At 37.1% G+C, this 13316-nt stretch overlaps 1 protein-coding gene across 3 annotated transcripts in view; it reads left to right on the top strand.

The window, feature by feature from the left end:
- The window catches only part of LOC122790711 (von Willebrand factor A domain-containing protein 5A-like), a 1391420-nt gene that overhangs the window by 14487 nt on the left and 1363617 nt on the right, over positions 1-13316 (top strand). For all 3 annotated transcript variants that reach the window (XM_044058264.1, XM_044058265.1, XM_044058267.1), the window contains exon 2: positions 12171-12234. In XM_044058264.1, the coding sequence (XP_043914199.1) occupies positions 12180-12234 (55 nt within the window). In that variant the 5' untranslated portion in view covers positions 12171-12179. The remainder of the gene's footprint in view (positions 1-12170; positions 12235-13316) is intronic.

Here is a 13316-nt window from a genome sequence, read left to right as displayed (position 1 = left end):
GGACCACATCAGCATCAGAGATGAGGGCTCTTATGCTGGCTCTTCAGGCCTTTCAGTCTCTCTTCTCTCAGGGGCCTCTCAAGATATTCACAGTCGTGGTATATCAACAAACGGGGGATATGAGATCTTACTGTCTTTGCCAGCTGCACTCCAGATTTGGGATCTGACTCTCCAATATCAAGTGACTCTTCAGATAGTTTATATTCCTTCAGGTCAGAACTTTGTGGCAGACAGCCTGAGCAGGTCCTTCTCTCACTCCCATGACTGGATGCGTCACATGGATGCGTTTCTGGACATTGTTCACCAGTGGGGTACTCCTCAAGTGGATCTCTTTGCCTCCTCTCTGAGCACATAACTTCTGCTGTTTTGTGCCAGAGTCCCATGTCCTCTGATTTGGAAGGTGGATGCCCTCTCATTTTCTTGGAAGGGGATGTTTCTTTATGCATTCCCTCCCCTTCCCCTCATTCAGAGAGTCCTATTCAAGATTCAACAGGACGTTCCCAAAATCTTGTGACCCCCTTTTGACTGCAACAGCACTGGTTCCCTCTACTTCTGCATCTAGCCAGGGGCAGTCGTCGCAAGTTACCTCACAGGGTGGATCTAATCACACAAGACAAGGGGTCCCCACCTGTCCACGTTTCAACTGACATTGTGGGTAATAGGGTTTTGATCCCTTATAGACACCTTTTTTTCTGAGGATGTGCTGCCGGTCTTGCAGGAGGCCAGGAAACCTACTACTAGTTTGCATGCATCTTTTACATCTCGCCACTTTTTTCAGATTATGAGACAGTTAATATAGTGCTTCTACAGTATTACATTGGGTTGAAATGGCTAGGCTTAAAATGAACTCCTGGTCAACAGCCTAGTAATCTCCTGTGATCCTATGAACTATGCCAAGACAGTTACAGAAAAGAAGAAACACATAAAAGATGACCAAATAACATATTCTAATAATGAAGCATACAATCTTCCAGGTAACAACATGACGTGTCAAGCAATGTGGGAGTAGTTTAGCATCCACCAAAGGGGACAAAAACAGTCATGATTTAGAACAATCAGCAAGTGCTTCCTGTAATTATAACAATATGCATTTTAGCAGTAATGATTTTTTTATCTCAAGAGTTGGAGAGAGTAAGTGGAAGAAATCGGGGCAAATGACACTTGACAATTTTTTATAGGGTACAATACAGAGAGTTCTTCATACATAAGAACTACTAAGTACAGTTGCCAGTACAACTCTAGTGTATTTGAGCAGGCGAGAAAGATGCAGGGGGGCGTCAATGGAATTTAAAGCCCCTTTTGGATTATAGTTCTCTCCAAGTTGGTGGGCAAGTCTTTAATTTTACCCGAGAAACATTTACTTCTGAACATTTAAATATTTCTTGTTGAGGTTTTTCTTTTCTACCCACAAGAAGAGATTTAGCACAAGCTTTTATTAACCTAAGATTTTTTTGTTAGAAAGTTTAATTTGACATAGTTACTTAGCAATACCAGGAATGAATATAATCAGTTTATTAAGACTTCTACATTCAACCAATCACTTATTTCTACTTTACAACGGTTCTAGGATTCTTGTGACAATGGCATTAGAAGGTTGTTAAAATATACACCTAAAACACGTTTTTAAATTTCAAGAAACAATAACAAAAGCTCATTTCTGAATTCCTTTTTAAAATTCTGACATTTACAAGAGCTGACATAGGTGGGCCTTTGTCACTGTGTATCATGACAAATATGTAAAGGTCGTGGAAAGCATAGTAGAAAATACAGATGAGTTGGAAGATCAATCTGTGGGATACATATTCCAGTTACAATACTGCACTCTTTTAGACTTGGTTCAGCAGGGTTATTTGTTTATTCCTTTGTTGGTGTTGAGCACCCTAGAATAGGCCTTTTATTTGACATTCCTGAAGTCCATAAGTCTGGGTATCCCCTACCATTTAGACCTATTGTCTGCAGTCGTGGTAGTGTTACTGAAGGTATTTCTGTTTTAGATGCCATTTTCATCCCCATTCTACAGACTGCAGGGAGTTGCATTAAAGACTTCTGGCATGTTTTAGACAAGATACAATTTTTTTTTTCTTTTAATGGCTTTGAAACTGTGTTCTTTACATTAGACATCAACTCTTTGTTCATAACTATACCTGTTGGTGAAGATAGTTTGTTAGGCAGTTTTTATCTGTGTATTCAGAACATTCTAATTTTAATATCAACAGTATCTGTCTGTTACTTGAATTGATACTTTCATTTACCAGTATGCTGCGGTGGTTCGGCGGTAGTGTTGTTACCTCACAGCAAGAGGTTCTCCCGTTTGATTCGGTTTCTTTGGTTTTCAACTTTTGTTAATAGCCAAGTTCATTTTTCTAGTAGCAATCCTTTGTTTAAGAAGTGAAACATACCCAAGGTTGGAAATAATTCGAGCATCTGGGTTGACCACAGGCGACAGATTTTTATGTTGAAGTAGGGTTTATATTTGTGCTATTTTTGAAAAGAGGCTATAAGAAAGAATTGCTGATGTCCAGCATTAAATGAAGTAGCTCAAAAAAATTATATATATTTTTTTCCACCTGTAATAAAAGGTGGTTTAAAACAAGTGAGGTTTACCATGTTTGGAAACAAACCATCTGGAAGCTCTGTGTGCTTGGATATGTCAGTAGACAACTATGGCATTAAGCATATAATAATTGTAATATTTTGAAGGAAAGTGTAGATTTATTTAAGGTTGTAGGGGATTCACCAACATTTTTTCCAAAAGTTTTAATTAAAAATGTTTATTAGAGAGGAATGAAACTGTAGTACATTTACCACCCACTGAAACCATGTAGGATGTTTAAATGTAGTTTTTGCAATGTTTGTAAATATATTTTTGAGGGTCCATTTGTTTTTCTTCCTCACGTTGAACGTACATTACCATTAACATACCATTGTAATTGTAGTTCATTTGGAGTTGCTTACATCGGAATATGTGGTACGTGTAGTCACTTTTTTTATATTGGGATTAATACACACAGGCTGCAAAGTAGGAACATTACCAGCTGAAGATACAGGAATGATCTGTGTAGGCCTTCCTTGGTTTGCTGAGATGGAAAATTTTATGTTAGTATTTTAGATCATGAACCAAGTGATTTCAAACGTGGAAATTTCAAAAATAGCTTAGAAGCAAGAGAGACCAGGTGGCAGACAAAACCAGAAATCAGTCAACTCCCTGCTCTTAATGATACAATTAATATTAAATGTTTTTTTTTTTTTTTTTATAAACAAAAACGGAATTGGATAAAAGCATTCTTGAGCACACAATGGTACATCAGTGCAGTCATATTGCTCCCCATTATGCGGGTTTGCCATATCACTAGTTTACATGGTATATCTTCACCTTTAGTTTCTGTCTTTAACAGCCTCAGCAAAACTCTGCCACAGGCTATTTGTTTACTTTTATTACACCACACCATATTTGTTTACTTTTGTTGGACTGGGTGTGCAATAATAACTGGCTTTGAGAAGGCCCAGACTGGTTGGTTGTCTCCCACATTAGTGGAAGGTGTGGCCTGCTTTGCTCCCCTCCAACACGCAATTCACAACCCCCCCCCCCCCCATATCCACACATTTTATCTCACTGCTCTCCTTCCACTTTTTAATGATATCAAAAACCTGCTTAAAGAAACCACTACATATCAGGACTGTTTACGCACATTCACTCACCCCATATTATCCATCACAATAGTATTTATTATCTGTATAAATTAATATCTTTTGCTATCCAGCTTTATAGAGCAGTCATCTCTAGAGCCCTCCCCCAGGAATCCAACTGTTCAACACAGGAGAGCTAGCCATCTCCCACTACTTACTATTAGGTGTCTGATCATCCCTCACAGCTGAATCTCGGACAGGATTTGCCCATTATGATTATTCTGCCAATCAGGAAAGTTTAAACCAAGCAAAGACATTAATAGAGCAAGAAAATAGTGGCTTATGTCAAGTTGCTATTGGGTATGTCTATAGAGCCAGTTTTTCCCACGTCCAGCTGATCTTACCTTACTGCTAAACAGTATATTAAATGCACTGTTTTCTGTTGTATCTTGTAATAGGTTGCCCTGTCTTCAGTTGAGCAGCTATCCCCTGCAATTATTCTCCCTGGTTACCCCAAGACATATACTACATTTCAGTCTTTTTTTCTCCCTAAAACTAAGCAGATCTATAGAAACATAGCAAGCAACAATCCTGTAACCTGTTTGATAAAAAAAAAACATAGAATAAAGAATATTTCAACATTTAGGTTTTGATTACCTTGCTGATGAATAAACATTTTTTGTACATTGCTCAGGACCAGACTCTTCTGTGGAGACTAGCCCTGCTCCACTCGGCTATAAGCAGCTTTACTACTGTTCCCACCCACCCCCATATCATTACGTTTATTGGCCAAGTATATCACTTGACCCACCCCCATATCATAAACTCTGTTGGCCATAACCTACCCATACCAGCCAATATAGCCAATCAATTAAAACCTAATAAATTAAGTACAAATCAGAAAACAGCAGTCTTTTTCGCTGTCTTTCTCTTATCAACCCCCTACTCATTAGGTGTATCCCAATATTTTTTGTAGTTTTCTTCCTTTAATTTTTTTTTCTATACTCTTCTGTAAAAGTAATGTTAAGTATTCTAAGCCATTTAGCTACTTATGAATCATGCCGTACTTGTACTCAAACCATGTACTCCACAAAAACCTACTTACCTTCTGTCCAGAGATACAACTCCCTAATTTGTCCTTCCTTCTTCAGCATAGACAAAATCTTACTCAAAAAATATACATTGCTAACGAACACCAAGTACAAAACCCTCACACTCCAGTGCAAAAATAGTACCAAAGTACTTCTCCATAACCTCAAACTCCACCACACATCCTAATTAACTAATAGAGAGTAGAGATGTACACTACAACCCTGGCCTAACACTAGCCCCACCTAAACAAATCCAACACCAAACCCGCTCAGACCCTCTACATAAATACTCCCCTTGCTAACATTCCTCTAAAACACAACAAAGCCTGCTTTCTTCCTTCAGCCTAAAAGTATATCATCTCAACGCCTGAAACATCTGCAGTAAGATATCAGACCTTCATGCATGGATTGAATTCCATCAACCGCATATCCTGATTATCAGTGAAACCTGGTTAAAACCTGAAATTAAAGATTAAGAAATCATTCCTCCTTGTTCCATCATTCGGAAAGACCGAATATTTAAACTGGAAGCAGGGCCATCATCCTGTAAGGCTACCTTATAAATCCATACCCACCTCCCAACTGTGAATAAATACTAATCGCCAAACTCCACCTAAACAATCAGAAGTCCATAATCATTGTAGCCGCCTCCATCTCCCTCCTCCATCAATGCAAAGACTACCAAAAACATACTCTATCTACTTTCAACCAAGAAACCATCATGCTTGGTGACCTTAGGTTTCTTGGAGGTCCAATCTATGCTAAGCCTACCCCATAATATTGACCTCTATTATTTTACTCAACTCCTGCAACAACAACTTAGTTTGATAAAGTATCCAAAAAAGCAGCCATACTAGACTGCATACTCTCAACCAAGTTTGAAAAAAATTAAACTAGACAGCACCCTCCCAGACGCTCTCTCGGTGATCAACACCCCACCTACATCAATAACAAACTCCAAGTCTCTCAAATCCCTATACTTCTACTCTGTGGGAAATTTTAATCATTTTTTTATAAATCCAAATTTAATGACATACTTGAACAGTATGGCTGGGAACTGCTCAAATATCTGCCTCTAGATGAAGCTGTCTGTCACTGTAATAACTCCTTCTTAACCATACTATACCAGCAAGCCCCACTGAGACAGAGTGAAAATAAATTCTGCCCCATGGATAACCCATCAAACTAAACAGCTTATGGGAGATTGAATACAAAGCCTGGAAACAATGGCACAAAACTAGGACCCAGTCCTACCTATATAGATGTCAGTGCTTTAGAAACTGTGCAAAGGCACAAATTCATTACTACCTCTCCATAGTCCAAACCACACATACAAATAACCCAAAGGATTTGGGCAAAATTAAAAAATTCTAAAATCGGGCAGAAAGCCCACCCAAATCCTTTCCCATCTGAAACCAGCAGGGACATTGCAGACAAATTCAACAAATACTTCATTACTCTACTCTACCAAACTCTAACAATAACAACATATACCTACTCCACCTACCCCCTGACATTGCCACATTCCAGCTCAACCTAACAACCATCCAGACAAATACTATCAAAAAATACGATAAACTGAAACCCACAACACTAGCTCCTGACATCTTGCCATCCAAATACTTCAGTGTAGGTGCTGACACCATTTGCTACTCTGCATCTATCCTAATTAATAGAGTTGTTACAGAAAATTACATCCCAGCCCTGTGGAAAGCTTCCTTCATAGTTCCATTACACAAAAGTGACACATCTCCCAAACTGTTTCCCTATAGCAGTCCTTTCTCCCTCTCTCTAATCTCAATAAATTACTTGAAGAATGCATACTTCAGTGAGTTTTTACTTTTAGTCGTAATTTTTCCAGACATTGTCAAAAGTCTTTGACACAATCTCACATCAACTACTCTTCTAAAGACAAACTCTTATAGGCCTCACAACTCCCTCAGTTGTTGGTTCACCAGCTACCTAAACTGTCTGTAAAATGAAATGACTTCCACACCGCATTCCTTCCAACCCTTACAGGAGTCCTTCCAAGGCTCGATACTGAGGCCAATACTTTTCAATATTTTCATTAATGACAGGCACAAGGAATCAAAACCTAGCACCATAATACAAGATGCTGATGACACAGCTTTAGTTTGCTCAACCCAAGATCTCCCTTCCATAGAAACCATCACACAAAGTTTTCACTTCTATAGAAAAAATGGCTAAAAAAATCTCAGTTGTTTTTAAACCCCAACAAAACTAAACTAATCCTCTTCCTTCTTAAAAACATAAATCAAAACACTGACCTTAATGTCATCTCCTTAAGCAACACAAAAATTGGAAAACGTCAACAACACCAAATTACTGAGTCATCATTGATAAGTTAAAAATTTGATACATGCATTGATACTGCAGTCAAAAAGACACAATGCAAACCAGTCTCTCTTTACAGAGCAAAGCACCTGCTAGTGTTACAGTAGAAAATAGCGGTCACCTCCCTTCTCTTTCTTACCCTGTTATGTACAACAATATTCACAAATCTTGTTTGGAAAATAGGATGGAAAAAAAAGTAATAACGATCTGGAAGATTTTAACAGTATTTTAAAAGTAGAGGAAGCACCAATATCTTGGAAGAAACCTGTGGTGACTGTGTTGCCTAAATGTAGCGAAGACCCTTCAGACCCAGCTTCATAAACACCAATTTCATTTTTAAACTATAATTATAAAGCATTCATGTCTCTCCTAGCTAAAGATATAGATCGTGTGTGTTTTTTTTTTTTTTAGAGGGGAGGCAAACATTTCATTTATAAAAAGGGACTCCAATACAAGGATATAGAAGAATATAATTGGTATAGTAATAACTTTATTTGCAGATGATATTATTTTGTATCTGATGCATCCAGAAAATGTCATATTGTTGTGGAACATTTTGAGATGTATTCAGGTCTTTTAAATAAATGAAGATAAGGCAAAGGCTATAGTCATAATTTATGTACCCACACATGAATTGGTTCAGGCATACCCATATTTATGGGGACATGGTAAGATGAAGTATGTAGGAGAATGGATTAAAAAGCCTTCGGTTATGTCCGCTAAGGATATGCAGGAAGAGACTAAATGAAAGATAATACAAAACCTGCAAAACTGGAAACTTATTAATATGGATAGTAAGATACTGGCAGTGAAATGTTTGTCCCTTTCATCTTGTATACAGGTCAGGCATACTTTTATCAACCTGAGGAGAATTTGAGGACCATAATAAACAACAGAAGGAATTTTATTTGGGAGGAAAAGAGGTAAAATTAAGTTGGTTAAGTTGATCCTTCCAACAGAACAAAGTGGTTTAGGTTTACCTGATTTGGAGGGTTATTTTAGAGCTGCACAGTTAAGGCTTATACAACACAAGCCGAAGGTTATAATTCAAAGTAGAAAGGGATGATGATGAAGCAGGGTAGATTTTAAGACCTAAGCAGAGAGTGTGAGTTTTGTGTGCAGATCTTTAAGGAGAATAATAACAGCCATACAGAATATTATATTCATAAAGTAGCAAAAAACATTCAAAGGACTAAGCCAATACAAGAATGGAGAAAGGAGATCTTGCCAACAGAGATAACTGCAAGAAGGGATATAGAGGCAAGCGGAAGCCTGAATTTACTGGAAAAACCAAGATATTGGGCGCAAATAACTTTAGTAAGAAAGCTAACAGAGTGGGCTGAGACCAAGAAGACATTTAGACTGCAGGCTAGAAACTGCTTTCCCTACCAGGGCTTGATCTGAGAGTGCAGAGAAAGAGATGTAGGAATTTTTAAGTGAAAGACCTGCTGTAGTAAAGGTTTTAGTTGAATCTAGAATAGAAGCGGCTGCTAAAATGTATAAAATATTACATTACAACTATAACAATCAGTGGAGATTAGAAAATATTGGGGAAGGGAGACAGGAAGAGCAATTTGCAAGAAAATATTGGGAAGACTTATGTATAGCTCCCAAGTATGCAACACATTTGAGAAGGTTTAGAATCTTTGCACGGAAGTGTTTGCATAGATATTTTTTTCCTCGGGCAGATACCAAATATTGGTGGTGTGTTGAAGAAAGAAGTAACTGAGAACATATGTTTTGGTTGTGTAATGAATTGGCAGATTTTAAAAATTCCAAACTGAGTACTCATCAGAGATATTGGGTGAGCAAATGACTGTAAGTAAGGAAATGATTCTTTTAAGCTGGAATACAGGATTATAGTAAATGCTTATTAAGTTTGATTCCATTGGCTGCCAAAAAAGCAATTGCTAAAAAATGGAAGTCCTGTATTTGAGGCCTTGAATGTTATAAAAGAAATAAAAGAACTGGACAAGGGATCTTTAGAAAAGGGATGGAGCAAACTACATAGAAGTAAATGGAAATTGTGGGAACAATACATGGATAATAACGTTCAGGAGGAGGAGGAGTGAGGTTTAAGGGAAGGTAGGAATTCGGCATTTTTTTTTGTAATGTTGGACTGATAATAGCAGCATCATACGTCTCCACCCCTTAGCTCAAGAAATCTGGGCATGGACAAAAATAATGGGGGGGGGGCAAAGGCCTCAAAATAGGAATACATTTTAAATATCACATTTTGAGCTATCCTGCATTTTTCTTAAGGATATGAGGTCTGAAACTCAAATGTCTTGTCATTATTTACAGAGTTTTAGTGATTTTTAGTTCTGTCTGATTTTCCTGAAAACCACAAGTTGTATGATGAACTGACCAAAAATTGGAGGTAAAAATCTGGGCAGAGGTACGAGTAGCAAAGATTCTATTTAAATGGGAAAACAATTTAAAATGTTTGTTTTCTTTTCTTTTGATTTTATGTTTTAAACTCTTCCACCAAATGCAAATTAGAAAGTACCTAAAACAAAATTAGCAAATGTACCTGTACCCTCCCAAACTGCTCCCATCACTCCATGATGGTCAGTACCCTCAACTGGCTTGAACTTCAACACATCACCCTCTCCCAATTACTCACAGCACACAAAATACTTCATCCACTTAAAATACCCCTGCTGTCAAGTCTCTTCCAATGGCATGTACCAAATAGAATCCTAAGATCCTCAGAAATTAATTATTAATTTATTAGCAAATGTTAGTTTATTACGGTGACTCACCTATTCTCTGACTCCATCTCCAAGTCATGGAACAAACTTCTAAACACATCAGCCTTTTAAATTACCTGTAACAATTCAAATCTGCCAAAAAATATCACCGGTCAGCTAGTAATGTGTGCAGCTGTACCACATCTAGTTTGACATAGGCAATCCTGTCTCTGTCTTCTATGGATACTATACAAGTATATTAATCTAGTATTTTTAATTCTATTTGCAGTATCTTAAACATGTATTTCTTTAATTTGATGTGTTCTGTAAATGTTTGAATGCTTTTATTTTGAATTGTAAAAAATGTATTTCTCTCCTTGTTTTGGAGCTTTTCTCCTTGGGTCTTTGCTGAAAATTCACATTTTAGTTGCTAGATAGATTTTCTCTGTAAATAAAATCAAATAAATAACTAAAATTAATTTATAAAAAAAAAGGATTGGAACAAAACATGTTTTATTTATAAACTTGTATTAATTGGTGTTGTTTTGAACTGTGACCTTTTAACTGTGACATCATTGCAGTTTAAATTGGTATATTGCATACCATAAGCTATTCTGATGAAGCCCTGATTTTATGTGGGGATGAAAGCAGTAAATAAAGCAAACTGTGTTTTGGTGAGATCTGCTGTTGGTGGTTTTCCTGTTTTTATAGTTTGGAGTTTGCGACTTTGCTCTGTAGCTTGGTTTTTGGTTGTTGTATGAAACTGTAATAATATAGTAAGCATTTAACCTTGCTGATGGAATTTGTCAAATTTCTCTCCCTCTTTTTTTTGTTTGGATATTAATTCAGACTTCATCATTCTACAGGTGTTATTACCCCTTCTAGAAAGTTTACCATTAGAATAACATTTTTTTGTTTTGTGTGATTTTTCTTTCCTTATGCAAAGCTGGACATCACACCTCTACAACCAAAACTTCTAGTTTAAGTACTACAGATTATATACTATGACCACTTTTATTAACATCAAACCAGTTCTTCACTTCTTTCTTCAGTAGATGTTAATGTGTAGATTACAGCCACATACTAAGTCTTTTGTTGCTTAGCTGATCTATACAGCTTTTATTATTTCATACATATTCATGTGATCTTCCTCCATACACTTAAGTTCATAGGTATATACTAGGCTAATGACCATCAGGGTCTTTATAAGCCTAGCTATGTAGTTTAACCCATTTGTGTCCCTATGTATCATGGGTGTCTATTAAGAGAGGATATGCTAGTTAGGAAGTTTGTAGAAATTGTATTTGTGGGAGGGTATGTTTGTTTGGGCATTATTGTATGCCTCTATCAGAGACATGGAGGCCAAACACCCCAGGGTAAATTTCTGATTTCCTGTCCATTTGTCAAGGTTATTCTTAAAAAGGGTTAGGATGGACTCTGTTTCACATGGATGGAGAGCATGTTCAACATAATGGGATCCTCTGAGACACATATTTGCCTCATCAACATGTCTTATGTCACAAGAGAAAATTTAAATCCTTGCATCTAGTGGTTCTGATGTTGCTTGTTTTGTGGATGTGCAAAAGGCCCATCAGAGCTGGATCCAAGGATGCCTTGTATGTCAGGCAATGATTGCCTATCATAACCTGTAGTAGACTGAGTGTAGTGATAATGCTTTAACGCATTCTGTATAGGACAATGTGTTTATAACCTGAATTCTCCTGGTAAGAAATCTTTGTGGGTGTTTCATCTGATGCATATGTCTGGTCAGGTACATTGCCATTATACTCAATGATGAGTCTGATATGGGCCGAATAAAGTGGCAAGATGACTTCCTTGGACTCTGATACAGTGTCCTTTCTTATAGGATGCATATCAAAGACCAGATCGGTATCTGTTTATGTTCACAGATCTCTGACTACTGGGTCAACTGTTAGGAGTGTCTTATCAAGGGAGTAATTTGCCTGGGTGGCGTTTTCCCAGAAGGCAGTATAATATATCAGCTGACATGGAATTTTAATCTGTGGTTTTGGCACTTTGCATCTGTAGATAGCAGTTCACCTGAGTATCGCACAAATATTTGAGTTAACTTCCCATTTGATATCTCCTGTACTTTTTCACTTGTCCTCATATTTGGTACTGGTTTGTCATTTGCATGAAGTAGATCTAGTGCATCAACAGACTTATTCAGCAGACTCTTGCAGATATAATAAGAACACAGACTGCTTGCAATGATTAGCACTGTCAGCAAAATTTACTCTCTAAAAATGAAGTCTTATGAGAAACGCTGCAATTCATAGGTTATGGCTGAAGTGCTAAAACACACCATTACTAAGTTATTCCACATGTATTCTGTTCAAATCATTAAGTGAAGTATTAACGTGCATTTAATTTATTTTTTCAGGGGCTAAAGATGTTCAGGAGATTTAACTGCAGTGGATTAGTGAATCGAACCTCAAACAAGCCAGGTATTAATTTCCCCACCAAGTGAGACTGTTTGTTTGTTTTTAACAAAATATTTTGAAAAAGTTTGTCCTTCAGACATGGAGAATTCCATCTGAGTTTCACAGTGTTATATTTATTTGTTCATTAATTTATTTGTTAATACAATTCAGGGTTGTGGTGTGTGTGTTGCAATGGACTGATGCCCCATACAGGACTGGTTTCAATGCTTTGCACCTGCTACTTGACAACAATGTCTTATTGCATAAATTCAACCTTTGAGCTTACAGTAACAGAGTCCCAAGAGACAGAAATTATACACTCTTCCCCATGAACCCTTAGATGCCTTCCTGCTAAATATACATTTCCTAGAGTATTCTGTTTACTGCTCACTGAGATTTTTGGTGTAATTATTTTTAGGCATTTTTTTACCTTCTTGTAACCCTTCCACTTTTTTTGGGGGGGGGGGGGTTGTATTCCAGCTCTTTTAGTTCCCTTTGTACTTATAATTACTTTTACACAATTCTCTGGATGCACCTTCATTTTCATGTAATTAATGCCCTACTGTCCTTTTATTAATTTTTTTTGACAAAGTAGTTGATCCATAGTGGTGGTAAGCCATTTGAAATTTCAGTCTGTGTTTTATGCCCTTCCCTCATCTCATGGCTCCGTGTTCAAATCTGCTACTCAGTTTAGTTTGCCTTTTTGGTACAATTTATTGCAGGTCTGTTTCGCCTTCACTCTGAGTGCCCCTTTTTCTGAAGGATTATGCTAGACTGAGATTGTTGGTTTATGCAGTGGTATAATTCCATCCAATCTTTATGAAGATTTTTTTCTTTGCATTTGATTTGCCAGTCCACAACACTGATATGGTCAGGAAAGTCAGGTGACAATGAACTCTGTACTATGTTCAATCAGAGATATTGACAAATTATCTTTCAGATAACACTGCCCTATTCATTTTCTGTGTTCCCTAATCTGCTTTTAAATGGTCCCTATCTTTCCCTGTTGAATTTACTGCCTGTAATAATATTGTTGATGTTTTGACTGCTTGTTTTTATTGTGCCTTGTAGCTCCAGTAATTTATTTTAACTGATTCTAAAATGCT

This window comes from Protopterus annectens, chromosome 16.part0 (genome assembly GCF_019279795.1).
Source record: "Protopterus annectens isolate FY-2018-M chromosome 16.part0, PAN1.0, whole genome shotgun sequence".
In the NCBI taxonomy this organism is placed as follows: Eukaryota; Metazoa; Chordata; order Ceratodontiformes; family Protopteridae; genus Protopterus; species Protopterus annectens.
This window is presented reverse-complemented; position numbering and strand designations above follow the sequence as displayed.